The following is an 18,436-nucleotide window of genomic DNA, read 5'->3' as shown; positions in this document are numbered from 1 at the left end:
GTGTGTGTGTGTGTGTGTGTGTGTGTGTGTAAAATATGAATGCTCTTTGGAAAGCTTCTGGATATAGGTGAATGTAAGCTTCTCTTTCAGAAATCATATTCAAGGTCTGTGATTCCCTGTACATCTTCAATGAGTGTACCTCATGTACACTTCCTTGCCTCAGCAAGGACTGACAGCACTTACAGAAAAGTAACTTAAATGTTATGTGAACACTGAAAAACATCCAAGTGGATTTGATATAATCTACTGGGAAATTCAAAATGCTTTAATTAATGGTAATAAAACTCCAAACCAATTGTAGGGGTCTCTTAAAAGGAGGACACAAGACCACAGGATTTGGAAAAAAATCAGTAATAAACTGCAATTTGGATTTTAAGTCAGCAACTTAGAGGGAAATTCAACCCTTTCAAGGACATCTTTTTAACCCTTTCATACTGCTGCCTTTCCTCTGTGTCAGGGACGGTGAAACTACCGCTCACACATCAGATTCAGTACCCTAGACTGCTTTAGTTCTTGAACCAAGAATGCTTTTTACATGTCATGATCACTTCTTTCATCTGGACTATACTATTTACTCCTATATCTTTAAGAGTATGCCCTGAGCCTGCCAGATGTACCAATTTTTTGCCATTGGGCCATAAGTGTCTCAGGAGAGCTACAGACGAGGCTCAACAGATGTGTATCCCACAGTGCTATGTTACAGTGTCAACAGTTTCTTAACAGCCTTGGACCATTCCCAACAAGTGACTTTTAGTCCTTCTCATAGTCCCATTGATTCCAAACTTTATTGGTCCAAATGAGCAGAAAGAACTGAAGCAAGAGGAAGAAGGGAGTCTTTGTCGCACTGATCAACCTCTTCATTTGGAAGCAAAACATCCATGTGCTAGTAACAATGTAATAATAGTACAGCTATCTCTTAAGATTATTGTGGTAAAAATTAGTCACTGTAGGACACCTGAAACAACAGCAGTGTAAATTCCTGGGGCAGGTTGGTGCAGCTTTAGAGATGGGCATTCCAATTGTGTTGCCCTTTTGTTTAAAAAAAGTCTCCTAATTAAGAGCAAAAAGAGTAGCAAAAGCTGTCTTTTTGTTGTGTGTCTGTCTGTGTGTATTAGACAAGATTTCATCTATTCTACTAAAGAGAGTTGGGAACTGAAGGCCACAGGATCCTTATTAACATTCTTTCAGAAGCCACACGCTCAAGAAATTGTGGAGAAGAAAATCAATTCAAGAGCCAGCTGGTGATTAATGCTTTTAGCATGTATAACTCAAAGACCGAGTCTCAGATTCATAATAAGGTTCTATGATATGCAACAGTAATCTTTGTTTATTTGGTCCTGGGTTATTATCTCTCCCATCTGGAAAGTGTGAGGGAATAAAGCTGAAGACACTGGATTTATTAAAATGGGTAAACCTATGTCCCACTTTTCCATGTTAGTATGTGTCTCACTTAGGAACAAGCATGCTGGGCCTATAAGCCACTTTCTTAATTTATAAAAAATGAAGACGGGCCTTTCTCTCCCCACTTTCTGTGACTATAGCCATGACAATGACCAACAGGAATGGTCACAATAACTGGGTTAGAATTCAGCATCTTCATTTCAATCTATGTGTAGTTTCAACCCTAATTTTTGCTTCTTTCACCTTTAAGTAAGTGCAACCCAACGTCAGCATTGCAGACACAGCTTCCCTGGAGGTGGCTTCATGCTTGTTTCCCTTGACCTAGAGCAGTGGCAATCCCAGACTTTCCCGTTAAGAGGGACTGGCAGGTGAAATGGGGAATGTATGACTTGGTTCTTCCAGAACAGGCATATTTTGTACTGCCAAAGTCCAAACCCAGTGGAAAAAAAATAGAAACAGAATTTTCCTGATACTTTTTTTTTTTTTAATCACTCTGACTTTGCAGGGATAGACTAGAGAAACTGGGAGATTCTCTAGTCCTCTGATGCTGTCGCTATGAATCCATAGTTACTGACAGTCCTCTTTAAAAAAAAAATAATTGAGTAATTTCTAATGCTCCTTAGGCCTTTAACCCTAAAATATAGCCCAGAGGAACCCCAAGGGGAGTATTAACATGGAGGCTCATCATTTGTGCACTCACAGCCATCTGCTTTATGGAACCAGAGGTGGGAGCTGCACTGGGAAGGGAAGCTCAACATCCTGATTAGATTTAGCATTTAGCATTTATGTCTCCCTTGCTTTAGCTGTTTACTGATCATTATTTTGGTTACATGGGAACAAATCTTATCATCCTAGGGAGGCAGAGACACATGCAGATGGCTGTGAATCGCATACAGCAGGAGCAGAAGACGGTTCGAGCAGTTTAAGCGCCCACCCTCATGTAGTCAGTAGGGAATTTGGTTAGGTTTCAGCACAACACTTTGGGGAGAAGAGGGGACTCGAATGGAGCCTGAGAAGAGACACATACACCATCACCAGAATGACAGCAATGACAAGGCCAGGGTTCGAAAGCTGCCTCAGGATCTTCGCCATCCAGCTTGGGAAATCGTGTTCCAGGGTCTCACCAATGACTTCAAACATTCTGTTTTTACCACTGGTGGTGGTAGTGGGGGATTGAATTTAAAACAAAGGTAAGAAAAAATATGGTTAAAATATGATAACAAAATATTTCTCCAACACTCCATAGATTCTCTTTTGGGTTAAGAATCTAATATTCAGCAGCATGCTTTGTTAACAGAGAGGAATGTGATATGAACAGGTTCAGTGCAACGCACATGTGTAGACAAAGCTCTTAGAAAAATTATTCACAGCTTCAGAAGATTTTTTAATATTGTACCTCTAAAATTTGATTGAGTGCTATTTTGTGTGTGGCAAATTAATCACTCCTGAGCCAACTGCTCTGGGAGGAAGTTCTCACTGAACTCAGTATGCAGTACGCCCAATTTTAATTGACTTTGAAAATAGACAGAAGAAGTAGACTGGTGGAATAAAATGTACAAATAATCTAACATTTCATTTTACACAGTGGCTTCTACTCATTGCCCATCAGAACTGTATCAGAGATCTAGATAGGCAGCTACCCTACTGAAGGAGGAGCATTTCCCACTCACGTCTCTGCTGCTGGACAGCTCCCAGTAAAAACCAGCTAAGGGTTTAGGTTACAGGAAAATCAGCTCCTATAAACCAGAAAACTGAGTGTAGAGTATTTTAATACACAGTAGAATGTCTAGAATTGAGGAACTATTCACTGTGCCAAGTTACTCCCTTTGAATATGTATACTGATCCTGTGATAAAACATTATAACTCACAGAAAAGTGAAGTAGATGTATTTTTAGTTTAAAGGTTAGTATAGTGTTTTATATGTTTACTTTTATTTTTTTTGTCTTTTAATCTAGACAAAATTGATATACCCCACAATCCCCAGATCACATGGAGTTGTTTTCCTACCTACAAATTAGACAAATACTGTCTTTCAACAAACATAGTGTGACCGCCCCCCAAGTAGTTATCAAGACTATGGAACATAGTATTTTCCTTCACAAAGGACAGATAAAAGCTGACACATGCTGTCTAACTGTAAGTGACTAATGGTGGCAGTAACTTCAAGCACTGGACTCACTGTTAAGGCTCCATCTAAGCTTGGCTCTATTGTCTGACCTCAGATTGATGACTTCTGCATAGATCCATTGTGCTATTGCTTTAGGCTCTTGAGAGCATGAACAGTATTTAACTGTTAAGTGTTTCTAGACATTATAGCTTATATAGGATGATTGTTTGACAGGAAGAAAAATATAAAATTGCTGCAATATAAGGAGAAGGACAGGGAAACACGAATTCTAAACCATTCAGAATTAATAATGCAGATATGAGGGAGGAAGCCAACTGGAGGAAACATGACTGGACAATTAGAAATATTTTCTTCATATAACAATATGAACTAATTTTTAAGTTATCCAACAGTTTCAATCAAATCTACTTAACTTTTTAAACAATTTTCTAGAAAACTTGTCAGAAGGCACTAGAAAATAGCTTCGCTGGGTAGGTGAGTGGCCTATAGACATCTTAACTGAAGACATACCAGTAACTTGAGAGCAACTGGACAGTTCAAATCTGAGCATAAAATTGTAGTTTCATATTAACCTCCTTCAAATTCATTGTTGCTGGTTTGCTGCCCAACCAGGGACCAGAAGTGGTCTAGGAACTTTTCCTCAACAGGAGGACAATGCCTCATCTCCTAATTTCTAAGGGTGACAAACCACAGGAAATGTGTTTCCTGGTCTTGTTCTAGAACAGATAGCCTTTCTGATCCTTGGAGTGAAGTGAGGATAGTGTGGGAATGGGGTACAATGGGGTGAGTTAAACATTGGTTTGCTCCACAAGAAGTTGGCAAGAAATCTAATTGGAATTGATATGTCTCTTTCTGATGCTCGACTGCAAACTTGCAGAGCTCCCTGATTTCAGAATAAGGATAGTGATACAATCATTGGACCTGAATTTGCCAATCAGAAACTTATGGTAAAAGTCATACACTGGGCTATTGTTACAATCTTTTGTTTCCCAGTAAAAAATAAGTGTAAGTTGGTGTTACTCAGGAATCCAGGAAACCAGCTAGGATGTAGCTTACAAAGATAAAGTGAACACTCCAATACAACATCAAAGAGGTAAGTTTCAGTTAAAGGAAAAATTTTCAATGGCTTCTGTTTTAAATCCTGCTCTTAAATTAAGATCTCGGCTTCAAGACTGCAATCTCTTATTTAGTCTCCAGATGTCACTGTCTGCATTATTTATTTCATCCTAACTTGCCAAGAGATATGCACATGCACACACAAGTGTACAAGGAGCAATATTTATCAACATCAGTTTCCCCAAATTTAATAGGCACTATCTAGTTCTAAACTATTCTCTGATTTAGTTCTGATTTAGCATCAATTTTCTTTTCCAGTAAAACAATAACTGAGGTAATTATTAGTATGAAAATATTCCCTCTTTTTATTTAATCTTAAGCAACAAACCTTCTTCTGTTAAAAACCTTCTTTAGTTAAATCTCTTGGATGTGTCAACACAAAGGGAAAACTCTATTTGACCAGAGCATTGGATCTAACATGCTCAAGGCTTCCTGCCTTCACTTTCTTTTCATATCAAATGAATGCCGACTGTAACAACATGTGGAGATAACTGGGAGACCCACAGTAGGTTAATGAGTAGCTTTTAGGGAATCAAACCCCATCCTCAAGATCCCAGAAACTGCTTTTTCATGTGTGTCATAAAGAACTACAGAAAAGCTAGCTTTAACTTGAGTCAAAGTACTTTCCTGAATCTTGATTACTGACTTGAGGGACGTGTGGGTAGAATACAGATGTGGAACTAAGGAGTGTGCAAATTTTCAGTTGATGGAGGCTTTTTGGATCTCAACATACATAACTCTTTCAACAAACACCATTATTTTATAATGATCCCACCTATTTTTAATGGGTAGGAGGTTTTTTTCTCAAGGTTCAGATGAAATCTAATGATAGTTAATTTATATGTGAATGTGATGATGTACTAGTATCAAGAAAATATTCATGTTTAGACTAATATAGTCAAGGCCTTGCTCCTGGCTATCTCAATGTGGAAACAGCTGGATCCAGCATCTATATTTTATCCTTACAAAATCTAGAGCAGCATAAATACTTTCCCTTTTTGATTCTCAGTTGACGCAATAGATGGAAGTTGTCTGAGATACTCCATGTCACATGATGACATGACTATCAAAGAATCTCATTTCTAACAATGGAAAAAAAAATGTCAGTTTCTAAAAAGCCTATACAGCAAGTAGACATTCTTATTTCAACCCCTAAAGGAACACTATGCCCAAGTCAAATCTGAAATACAAGAGACCTGAAGGGCCCGCAATCAAAAGATGGTGGGAGGGAGACAATCATGTACAGGACAGGCATGGTGGACAGGAACAGGATGAGTAGCAGCATGCCAAGGTAGAAGTTGTTGGATCTGGAAGCTTTGAAGACCCTGGCCTCAGGAACATTGCAGCACATCACAGCCCAGCACTGGAAATACATGGATGTGTGGAGTCGGAGGATGTTGATCCCTGGGAGGCTAGGAGCAAAGAAGGAGCCCATCCTAGGAAGGAATCAGAACACTGCTCAGTTCCAACTCTTTAGAACCAAGATGTACATACCTGCTCATTTTACATTGCTCTTCTTATCAAAGTCAGAAACCGTGTTGCCAAATACAACCATGAAGATCGTGTCTATAAATAGTCCTGACTAGCCTACTCTCACCTTCTAAATAAGTTTTACTATTTGCTCTGTTTTTATAGGTATTTTATTAATTTTTTCATAGAAATTGTCATAAACTAAATGTTTCATTAGCAAATACAAACACTATGAATAAACAAATGTTACAATTCATTTGCTTCCTTATTTCTTCTGCTCTTAAAGTAAACTTAATTCCTTCCAATACTCCTGTCATTGACTAATTGTTTCCAAATACAAGTTTTCAAATAATAGATCTTTAAGGGCGCTCATTCAGTTCAGATAAACTGTAAAATTGGGTTAGTCCCATTTTCCATTGATAATTTTTGCTTAGTGAAAGAGGAAAACAAAACCAATGTAGTCAATAATATTTTTATCTTTGTAGTAGCTATGCTGCTTGAGAGCTAATGAGAAAGCTGTTGATGTCTCACATGCCTCATTCGTTGAACTCCATTTAAATTTAGTGTGTTTTAATCAACAAAACACAGTATTTTCTGTAACTGACTTTTTAGGAGTACTATAAAATACTATTTCAAACTAAAGATGCTCAGGTGACTTCATTGTTTACTTGATGTATTAGTCATTTCAGGAAACATTAATTTCAGTTTTGCTTAAGGAGAAAATTCATTTGTACAGTAATCTGTTTTTCAATCTAGCAGTTAATAACCAAAATAAAATTAGTTCTGTTTTCATAAATAGAGTGACAACCTATTTTGAATCTGTCCCAACTATAATAAACCCTTCAGAATTTCAGTGTTATATTTTTGTACTTCCTGAATGCACATGGTAGCTGTTTGAGTGGTTAGTTTTAACTGTCAATTTAACACAGACTAGTATTGTCCAGAAAAGAAGTCTCAATGAGGAATTGTTTAAATCAGGTTGACTTGTGGGCATGTCTGTGGAGAATTATTATGACTACATTAATTAAGTTGTAAGACCTCACTGTTGGTGGCAACATTCCCTAGGCAAGGGATCATGAACTATGTAAGTGAAGAAAGTAAGTTGAGCACATTTATTTATGTATTCATTCATTGTTCTTTGCTTTTTGTTATAGTTGGAATATGACTAGCTCTTTCAAGTTCCGGCTACCTTGACATCTCTGATATGATGGGCTATTACCTGGAATCGTGAGCTATAGTAAGCTATTAGTCCTGAAAATTGCTTTTGTAGGGTATTTTAATCACAATTGGGGGGAAAACTAAAGAACTAAGTCAAAGAAGGCTTAGGAGACTAAAGAGACACTTTTTAAAATTGGAAACGGAAATTATCTTCTGCCTTAATTGCACTTGAAACATCCTAAAGTTAATCCTTTGAAATATAAAATCTTGCCACAACTTCAATTAGCTTGTTTGTAGGATGCCAAGTAACAAATTTGAATGCTGTCATGGTGAGCTGACTGCAAACTTTGTAAGAAGTTGTGTTTTAATGGGAAGATAGAGTTTAAAACAGCACTGTGAGCCTTTGCCAGAAACTAGCAAGAATAAAGTTGGAACTCAAAACAACAATAAGTTCCCAATTGTACCAGTTAATTAGAATTACAAAGTTTGCACCTGGTGCTGATCAGGCCCACCTTGTTCTAAGCTCAGGGTTGTATACATGACTTGTTTGGACCAATAAATTATGATAACATGTAAGATACCTAAGCTCTGGGTGGATACTTTACCAATCCTATGTGATTTTGTGTTCTTCTTTTTCAGCTACCCTAAGAACAATGTTCCAGGTAGAGGCTATTGTATCAGTAAACATCTCTAAAGTAAGGCTAAGGCATGGAATCAGACCTCTTCCTCACCCTGCACCAGATATTTCCTTTAAATTGTGAATATGGGAGGAGTTCTCTTTCATTTATATACAACGTGAGTCCAAGACAAAATTCAAAAAACTAGACTTTCCTAAAATTATCTCTCTTTCTTTCTCTCCATCTCTGTCTCTGTTTATCTCTGTGTGTGTCTCTGTCTCTGTTTCTCTCTCTCTCTCTGTGTGTGTGTGTGTGTGTGTGTGTATGTGTGTGTATGTACACAAATACTACATTTAAGTGATCTATAGTACCAAAAGAATGTCCCTCAAGGGATATTACCACTTACTCTATAATATATTTGTGGTTGAATGTTGAATGTGAAATAGTTATGTTAAGCATAATTATAACTTGATTACCATTTTCATTTCGAAGTTAAACATGATATAAAGGGATACGATTATGTGTCAAGTTGACAAGAGGTGGACTTGTGAACTTGTGATGACTAATTTCGGTTGTCAACTTGACTCCATTTGGAAGTAACCAGAACCCAAGCAACTTGGCATACCTGTGAATAGGTTTTTTTGTTTGGTTGGTTTTTGTTTTTGTTTTTTGGTTTGATTGTTTGTGGTGGGAGACCCAGCCTGAATCTGCATCATTTGACATCAGAACAGCTACCTTAAATCTGAGCCACGCTTTCTGGTGGCAGCCCACATAAAAGGACATGGAAGAAGAAAGTTTGTGCTTTCTGTCTGCTTGTCCTTAATCTCACTGTAAAACTCATCATCTGGAGCCATCCTTGACTGGTATTAGAACTTACTTCTTTGGAATGCCAGCACTAACTGAAAATTCAGAGCTGTATAGGATCTCCCTGAGACTGCAGCATCAGACCGCAACTGGGAGAAATCCCGTCTCATAGACTAAATCACCACTAGATCTTTGACCTTATTGTCAAGAGACAACCAGACTACTTCATTCTATTAGTTCTGTTCTTTAGAGAGTCCTGACCTAGTACAATAGGTACACAATAATTTCAAAATAAACAGGAACATGATGAGCCTATGACTTGAGAGGCATAACCTAGAGAAAATAAGTCCTGGCATAACAATGCCTTGATCTTAATGCTCTTCTCATCTTGGTTTCTGATTTAAAATCAATTCATCCCACTAAGTCCTTTACGCAGACCTAATGCCATCATCTGTCAGTTAAAACATCAGTATACTGTCTTAGCTTTATAAAATGGCTTTCTTCTCAGATAATAAAAAGCAAAAGGAAATGTCTTTTATTTGGTGGCTCCCCTTATTGCTACAAAACCATACATATAACAGATAAATTACTCAAATCTGAATAACTTAAAAAAATGATGGGAGAAAGATGACAGGACTAGATGGAAGGTACCCAATTGATCTGAAATCCTTCTCTCACATGTCACCACTTAACGCCTACTGTCCCTTGTATATTCTGTTGTTTTAAAAAGTATTATGTGCTTTTCACATTTCAGCATATTGCAGAAATGTATGGTGTTTAGTATTAAACTAAGTGTGCAAAAGAAGTTTCATTGATAATTAAGCTAAACCATAACAAATGTTTTCACTTTAATGACATCTGCATAAGTAATGTATAATCTTCAACTCAAAGCAATAACTGAATGTCTCTAGTCACACACCAATGGAATGAACATTAAAATCCCTTTCATGTTTTGATTATTTCAATAGAAAATGGTTAAATTGGGCAATAGCTCCTCATGTTTATGAAGTAACAGAATCACAGTGTGTATGGACCCTGTGCAAAAAGAATCAGCTATTCTTACGTGTTCCCTACATGTACTTACAAAATCAAAAAATCAAAATCTTACACTTTCCTACCATACCACATCCCTAGTCCAACAGCAACCTCTTGGAAGTTGGTCAAAGCATATCCATGCAAAGTACTGACCTCATGGTAGATAATGGGATAATAGTTTGCCTCTGGGACTCAGGAGTGTGCATTTCTTTGGTATATTCACAAACCATAAATCACTTCTTGAATTGTAAAGATCTAGAGTGTTCTGTTTCACTTATGCACAGCCTAATTGACTCTCAGACAAAATTTTGTATGTAATTCAAAACCTAGACTTTCCTAAAATTATATACCCTTGTCCTTAAAGTCCTAATCAAATTCACCATAAGAGATCCTGCCCAGCATAGAAGAATGAGCATGAAGTGCCAGTGCAGAGATTTTAAGCGTGCAACTTTCTGCCCATTAGCAAAAAAAAAATTATATTTTCTCAGTATTGTAATATGAACAATAGAAAACTAGTCACAAAATTACAAGCAAAATCAATCCAGGTGGCAATTACAATGGCTTTTCTGACAATAAAAGTGATTTCTAAGCCAATCTGTTGTGTTAGCTCTGAAAGAACACAATAGATATTCATCAGAAGTTGACTCCTGCAGTATCACCAGTCCAGAGGCACTGGGAGCATTGTATGGATGCCACAGGTAGGAGGGGCAGAGTCTATGTCACTCAAGAAGCTGTGCTACTCACTTCCTGCCATGCCAGATGTTTCCCCCCCCCCGTGAGGTAAAAGATCAAAACCTGTAGATAGGAGGTGCTTCCTCCCTCTCCTGCCTATGAGTGATCACTGGTACACAACCATGTCATTCCTCCCTACATAAACAATAAAGGATGCATTCCACTCCTTAGTGACTGCTGGAGCAAAAAGTACTTTTTAGAGTTACATACTTAACCATGTCTGACCTGATTACCAAGAAAATAAACTTGTATATTATTGGGACTGGTTCACCTATGGAGGCACAAATTTGACAGGTCCTGTATGGAGGCTGGGGGTTGGTCTTATGTTGCTGAAGCAAAATGGTTTTTATGTTCTCAGAGGGCTCCAGGCTCTGTCAGAATACATTAAGTCTAATGATTTGAAGAATTTGAATAATATATAAAGTTTATTGAAGGAGGAGGAGGAGAAGGAAGAAGAGGAGGAGGAAGAGGAGGAGGAGAAGGAGGAGGAGGAAGAAATGCTAACTAAAACTATGCTGCCATGTGTGGTAAGACAGCATTGTAGCTGGTAGCACAAAATACTACCTTCAACACATATCTCTAGGAAGAAAACGTAGCCCCACTGTATCTGCCTGTGAGCTGGGGTGTTCCATGGGGAGAGACAGATTCTAACACATCATCCTCAAATGAATTGCATGCTGCGATTCAATTTTGAAAAGCTCAAAACTGATTTTCACTCTATCAACTTATCATAACCTGTCAGAATTCACAGTGAAAATGCTTCTACTTAATGAAAGATGTGACAATCTTCTCATATCAAAATAGAAAGTCCCTTGTGCAAATGGCCCTGTTCAACACATTACAAAATGAAGATCTTATTTTTAACTTGAACTTCCTATAAGCTGTTTGACTTGGTAAGATTTTTTTTTAAGAATAGTTATCAAGTATGCTTTTAGTATGCTTAGTAGTGACAAGAAATTGTTATCAGTTTTTCCAAAGCAATGTACAACAACTTAGTTCATTCCTTACAGGAGATGATGGGAGTGCTTATTGTTGAGTGATGTTTTTCCATTGGATCCCGGTGTGACAGGAGGAAAGAAGAGAATCTTCAAAGCACTCCACTATAAAGATCCTAGACTACTAATTTTTATTGGAGGAGAACTCTGCTGGTGGACCAATGGTTTCAAATGTGGGGGGAAATTAAGCTATCCACACTATCTATCTGTACCTCAGAAAATAAAGGACTGGAATTCACAGAATGAGAGTATTCTTTGACACCTAACTGCAATTCCTTCTACAACAATGTCCTTGGAGACTTCTCCATAAATGCTTAAGTGCCCAACAGCTGACATACCAGATCATGCCTTGGTTGAAGATCAGAGCGAGGACGTTGCCACTGATGTCAAATTCTGTGTATGAAGGCTAAAGAAAATATACACACTGAGTTAGCATCTTAAACTGAATGTGCACCCAAACAAGTGGCTTCACATCAACATGCCTAGGCCTGCTGCTTCCCTTAATGATAGTATTAGAATAATGATGAGAATACATAAAATGAGAAGCGTGTAAACCTTTTCAACATGCAAAGACTTATGTTAGAAGCGAGTCATAGGGCTGGTATAATGGCTAATTGGGGAAAGGTGCTTGCTGCCAAGCATGACAACTTGCATTTGATCCCTTGCTTTCTTTGACCTGATGGTAGCATACTGGTAGCAGTGTATCTTAACAATGTTACCTGAAATGCTGATAATTTAATGAGAAATGATGAAACCATTTAAGTGGCCAATATTAGGTATACTTGTACCATTATATACTGTTGCTGATTAACTGTGACCATTTTTGAAGACTATTATATCAGTGAAAAATGTGCTTTTATGTTAAATAAAAATATATTAGTCTAGTTGATACTTTCATGTATTATTTTTGAAGAAACCCTATATAGGGATATATATATTGAAAAAGGGCCAGTAAGTCATCAGCAAATGAGGATGACACAGAATTTTGTATATTTAACATTTTTGACAAAAATACGAATTACCTTTACAATAAAGTAAATATAAAAGAAGAAATATAACAAAATACAGAAAACACTAAACTGAATATCCAGTTATCATATCATAAACAATATTGTCCAGCAACTCTTGTTAGAGGGGCCACCAATATATTGCAGTAGGCATTTGTCCCAGAACAGCCCTTCCAAAGTCTTCCTGGTAACACCTTGGCCATCCTAGGAAAGCTTCTAAATTGATGGACTTCCTGCTAATAAGCATGGCCAATAAAATTGATTCCTACTTAGTTTGAGATAGATTAGCTCAGGGTAGACTAGCAAATTCAACATACAAATTGAGAGGACCAAGAATACTACACAAGACAGACATCGAGAATGGTGGACTCTTAGCAACACTCCAAAACCTACTCTCTCCAGTCTCAGTAATAACTCCATCTCTCAATTCACACATACATACACATATACACATGTGCACATAAATTCACACATATTAGTATGCACACATAGTGCATGTATATGCATATATATAAACATACATCAACACATGCACATACATATATCCATACACATCTATGCACATGGTCACATACACATAAACATACCACTTTGACCCAAGAGTACTTCATTGGTTTTATACATAAGAACTTAAGAGGCAGATTTGAAATAACAGTGCAGAAGAAGAAAAAAACCAGTATGTGTTATATACACATCTGAAAGAGCCAAAGAACTAACTTAAGTAATGTGAAGGCATATGTAAGTAGACTAGGCCTCTGATTTGAATGCCCAACAAAGCTCTGCCTTTCTGGGCCTCTTCCCAAAAGTCTTAGGAATTCCAGCCTCATTAATGTCATGTCTTCCACTCCCAAATACTGTTTTTCCTTCATAACTTAAAAATGTGGGCAATCTACCTTGAAATAGATCTAGGGCATAAACAGAAAACATGACAGAATAAGATTTAAGATGAAACATAATAATTAGGTGTTTAATAAAGACAAAGAAGATGTGGATAATTTTAAAATTAACTCATTCAAGACAGTTGATTCATGCAAAATATTTAGCCTGTGGGTTTTTCTGGGGGAGGGGGAAGGAAGCACAATGATCATAAGGTACAAAACAGTTAGCCCAAAGCTTATATTCTAAAATCAACAACAGAAAGTGTTCTTCATCTCAACAGCTCAGTGAGATCAGAGGTCTAACTTACTCGACGTGCACAAAAGCTCAGCTTTATACCCTAGTCCCAACATAAAACATGTATGGAGGTCCATGCCTGTAATCAGAGTATGTTGAGGGTGAAGCAAGAAGATTGGAATGTTCAAGATCATTCTTGGGTCTATACAGTAAGTCAGGAGCTAACTGTGGATAGGTAAGATCCTATATAGAGAGATAAAAAAATGGAGAGAGACAGATGGAGGGAGAAAGGAAGGAAAGAAGGAAAGAGGAGGAGAGGAAGGGAAGGAGGGAGAACTGGAGGGAGAGAGGAAGGCAGGAAGGAAGGAAGAGGGAAGAAGGGAGGGAAGAAGAAAGCAACAATTGATTTGGACACTATGATCGCTAAATCTCTCTGTCACTGGAGGGCTTTGTTCTGTGCTCTCTATGCTTTTTGCTTTGGAGCTCTTTTTGCCCAGAGCCTATGTGATTCCGGTCCACATTTGAACAGTGCTCACTTGGGTGGTCTGCACCATCAATGGCCTGGAAGAGCTTCTCTCTGTCATTTCAAGAATCAAACTTTCAACTGTGGTCTCTTTTGGTATCAGGATTTAGCCTAGTGTGGGACATGTAACAAACCCAACCCTTCAGATTCTTACTCTTTTACTCTCCTACAAAGTCATTTTAGATGAGATATTTGACACTTAACTAGTTGACTAGAAAAGAAGAAAGGAGGAGCTGGAGGGATGGGCTAGTGACCAAGAGCACTTGTGGCAAAAGGCCTCAGTTTAGTTCCCAACATGTACATGGCAGGGCTCACAGGTACTTGTAATTAAACCATCTGGTTTCTGAGGGTACTGACACACATGTGGTGCACATGCATACAGGTATATACTCACACATTCATGTAAGATAAAAAAACAAATAAATCTTTAAAACAAAGCATGAAGAACACCCTAGGAATCCCCTAGACTCCTAAAACACAAGAAAGGCAGGTAAAGAAATAATGTGTTGGTTATCTAAACTGATGGGAAAACAGAAAAGATGCCAGGGTGTCCTCTGCAAGGTGTCCTTTATGTCCTTGTAGTCTTTACATACACTCATTTAACTTGATTTACATTTGAGGAGGAAGCTTTGTCTCAGTGTTTTCTGACTACATGAGCTGGGCCAGTCACTCATCTCTTGAGGACCCAGTTTCTTCACAGATAAACTGATGAAATAAATTAGGCCGGAGATCAACATGATATACTCTGTAAACCCAACATGGGTGGCCATCTGCTTTTGTCAGTAATGTTTTTCTTAATTAGGACAGAGCTATGCCTCCTCCTTCATGCATTGTGTCTCACAGATTTAGATTAAAACAGAGTTTACTGGCTGAAGCAGAGAGTATAGCACTCACAAAGTCTAAATATCACCCATCCCTTTTCAGAAACTGGTTACCAATTCCTTAACAGAAAAATTTCTGGCATCCCTTTTTAACCTCAAATCTCATATTTATTGAAATCTAAGTCCAGTTATTTAATAAACATTGCTCCTCCGTAAACACTTTAAAAATGGAACCCATTATGTTACAGAATAGATGCACAACACCCCATTCTAAAAAAGACACATTTATGAGAAGACAAAATAGTTTATGCAGATATGTGTATGAGTCGGTGTGCATTCTTTTGGAGGTGGGCTTTCTGAAAACATGAGATTGTACTATATTTTAAGTATTAAAACAGTTAAATATTCTATGTTAAGTATCAAACCAATATCTCATCAAATATCAATTAATTTGTAATATAATTGTTTCATTGCCTCTGAAGTAGGGAAAATGCATTAAAAAGTGATTGCATGGCAAAGGGGGAAAACAGCAGGTCTCTTTGACACCTGAGATGAGGTATTGAGAGTAGTGGAGGAAGTTTACCTGTGGCAACTCACCACATCTACCCTGCAAGCAACAGAAGGACTCATTTGTATTTGGTCAGAGGATAATAATTAAGGGGATGGAAGCCATACTTTGTGGAGTTAGCAGTGGGTTACAATCAGGCATCTACCCAGGGAAGACATATGGTTCACTGGACAAACACCCTGGGGAAAACAATTGTGTCCCTGTAAATTGAGTTATCTGGAGCAGAATGCCACCATACAGATGTTACAAAATATAATTCAAGATCTCAGACTCAATGTACTCTGCCTTTGCAATGACCTTCCTGACCATTTTCACACAATTTCCAATTCCCACAGCTGAACAACTTCACTTGTTGCTGCAGGCCAGTCCGAGTTGTGGATCCAGGGCAGCAGTGTTTGTGTGTGGTCTCTAGACTGGGGTCAGCAGGTCAACAAGGAGTGGTAAGAAAAGTTAATATCTGGGCCCTGCCCCAGAACTACTGACTAGAATTACTAAATTCTCCTAGACCCTGTGTGAACTCTGATATATGACTAAATTTGAGTAGCATGGGTCTAGGATAAGCTTGCACTTCAAATCCTAAGATGATTCAGCCCTTGAGGCTGTCCTTCAGCCTAGCTGAGAAGCAAGATCATGCTACCTTCAGATTGACTCTATCCACATACTAGCATGAAACATCAAATAACGTCTGTTCTGTAGGTTCTCCTCACTCATTCTTGTTCCATCAGGTATACCCACACCTTCTTACTATCTCTGTATCATGCTTTCTTCCTGATTGCAATTTCAGAATTCCTCATATCTACCTAGGGAGCATCTTCTACCTTCTATCCTCCACCTCTATCATGGGTTGCAGAGAAAATTCAACATGGTAGAAATCTGGTTAATGGTTTGAAGTAAAATAGACAGCGATTCTAGTTGTAACTACATCTGGTTATATATCACTGATTTAACTGTCTTGAAGCCTTTATTTGGAGTTTGTTATGGAGTAGAAATAATAGTTCCTTCACAGCATTGACAGCTTGTTTACTTTGAATGAAAAAATAATTTACAAATGTAAATTATTTGTAACACTTCTTATATATAGGAAATTTTGTATAAAATTGACTGGTATGGAAGGCCAAATGATAGAATTACACTCAGATGGTCTGACTATTATACATGTATATGGAAAATCTCTCCATCAGATCTCAAGGAAATCTCTCATTGTTTCTATTGTTATCAACACAGCAACGATTTTCTCAAAAATACAAATATAAAGATGATTGTAAATTTGTTCACATATGCCGTCATTCAATCCTTCATCTCTTCAGACCTCTTGATTCAGTCTGTTTATAATTACCAAGTTTATTATCAGTGTAAATTAAATGCTAGGTAAAGATATTTTCATTGATTTGTTGAACAACAACAAAAACAAAAGAGAATTTTAGGAGAGAAAAAGTACCTTTTATTTGACCAAGCAAATTAGGGAAATGCATCAAAAGGGACACATCTATGGACACCACAATGATGTGTCTATGATGATGTTTATATTAATATAATTAAATATCATCATGACAGTTATTTTGACAAAAATGTAGTTCAAATGACAACAAATAAACTACTGTAAAGTATTCTAAATCCATCTATAGAGTATCCCAAAACCATTGAAAACCATATCATATTTTAAAAAAACAAGATTATGTCATTAGTGGAAAAATTAATGAAAGTGATAATCACCATCATAAAAAAATAGAATCATAACAATAGGAACTGAATATTTTCTATCATGTGTGAAATATAGGGGGCCCTAAAATGGATGTGATATTAAAACTCGGCTTATTTTATATGATAAAGATATATTCGAAACTTGTTGTAGTATATGCTATGTTTAAATATCATAGAACACCAAAGTTTTTATATAATTAATCTATGATAATAAAAATAAATACATTTATGTTATAGAGGACTAAGGTCATCACTTGGTAGTAGAGCACAAGTTAGCATGACCAAGACCTTAGGCTCAGTCCCCAGTTCTCAAAGAAATTGCATGGTATGGTCTAGCAGTTAGTAATATGAAGATGTGGTAACATAGCCAGGGAGGTACCCAAAAACAGGCACATAGATTATATATCCCTATAAGAAATGTATATATACATATACAAATATACATATTTAATATATAATGGAGTATATAAATACATAATATTTATGCTCATATAAATAAGATTATTTACTTCAGATAACTTACATAGCCTCACTAGGATTATCTATGGTTTTTATTTATTTTATTGTTTTCTTATTTTATATCACAGTCATGGTTTCCTTTCTCTTCTCTCCTCCCAGTTGTTTCCCCCAAACCTCCCGTCCCCCTGCATCCACTCCTCCTTTGTTAATCCTTATTTTTATTTCTTCATTTTATTTTATTTTTTGAGGCAGGGCCTCATTATGTAAATCAGAGTGGCCTCAAACTCACAAAGATATGCTTGCTTTTGTTTCCTGAGTGCTGGGATTAAAGGCACGTGCCACCACATCCAACTGTGATTTTTATTTTACATTTAACTTGATTAAATTTTCTAATGTTTTTATAATAATCTCACTATGTTTTTGGAATTCCAAGAAGTAATGAAATAACATATTATGACAGAAATAGCCAAGTTTTCTCTTAGTTCCTGAAGATTCTTGGGAATGTCTCCTTGCCTCATCTCAAAATTTCCTTCCATTCATGGCAAGTGATTTATAGATCAAATTGTCAATTACCAAACCTAAAGCAAGACCAGAGAACACTGTAAATTTCACCTCTGGGACCCTGTTTCAATTATCTCTTCTGGGAAATGTCTTCTTCATCTCTTAAAATCCTACTCAACCTTCAAGGTCAACTCAGATTCCTCCTCCTCCACAAGGTCTTTGTATTGATGGAGGCATACCTCTCTCTCTCTCTCTCTCTCTCTCTCTCTCTCTCTCTCTCTCTCTC

The 18,436-nt window shown here is 37.2% G+C and overlaps 1 protein-coding gene across 2 annotated transcripts in view; it reads right to left on the bottom strand.

The window, feature by feature from the left end:
- Nucleotides 1-18,436, bottom strand: part of Tmc1 (transmembrane channel like 1) — a 157,619-nt gene that overhangs the window by 8,564 nt on the left and 130,619 nt on the right. For both annotated transcript variants that reach the window (XM_028764094.1, XM_028764095.1), the window contains 3 exons: nucleotides 11,796-11,863; nucleotides 5,843-6,082; nucleotides 2,429-2,554 (listed from right to left, as the gene is read on the bottom strand). In XM_028764094.1, the coding sequence (XP_028619927.1) occupies nucleotides 2,429-2,554; nucleotides 5,843-6,082; nucleotides 11,796-11,863 (434 nt within the window). The remainder of the gene's footprint in view (nucleotides 1-2,428; nucleotides 2,555-5,842; nucleotides 6,083-11,795; nucleotides 11,864-18,436) is intronic.

This window comes from Grammomys surdaster, unplaced genomic scaffold (assembly GCF_004785775.1).
Source record: "Grammomys surdaster isolate TR1022 unplaced genomic scaffold, NIH_TR_1.0 141, whole genome shotgun sequence".
NCBI lineage: Eukaryota > Metazoa > Chordata > Mammalia > Rodentia > Muridae > Grammomys > Grammomys surdaster.
The sequence above is the reverse complement of the archived record's forward strand: the minus strand, read 5'-3'. Positions and strand labels throughout refer to the sequence as shown.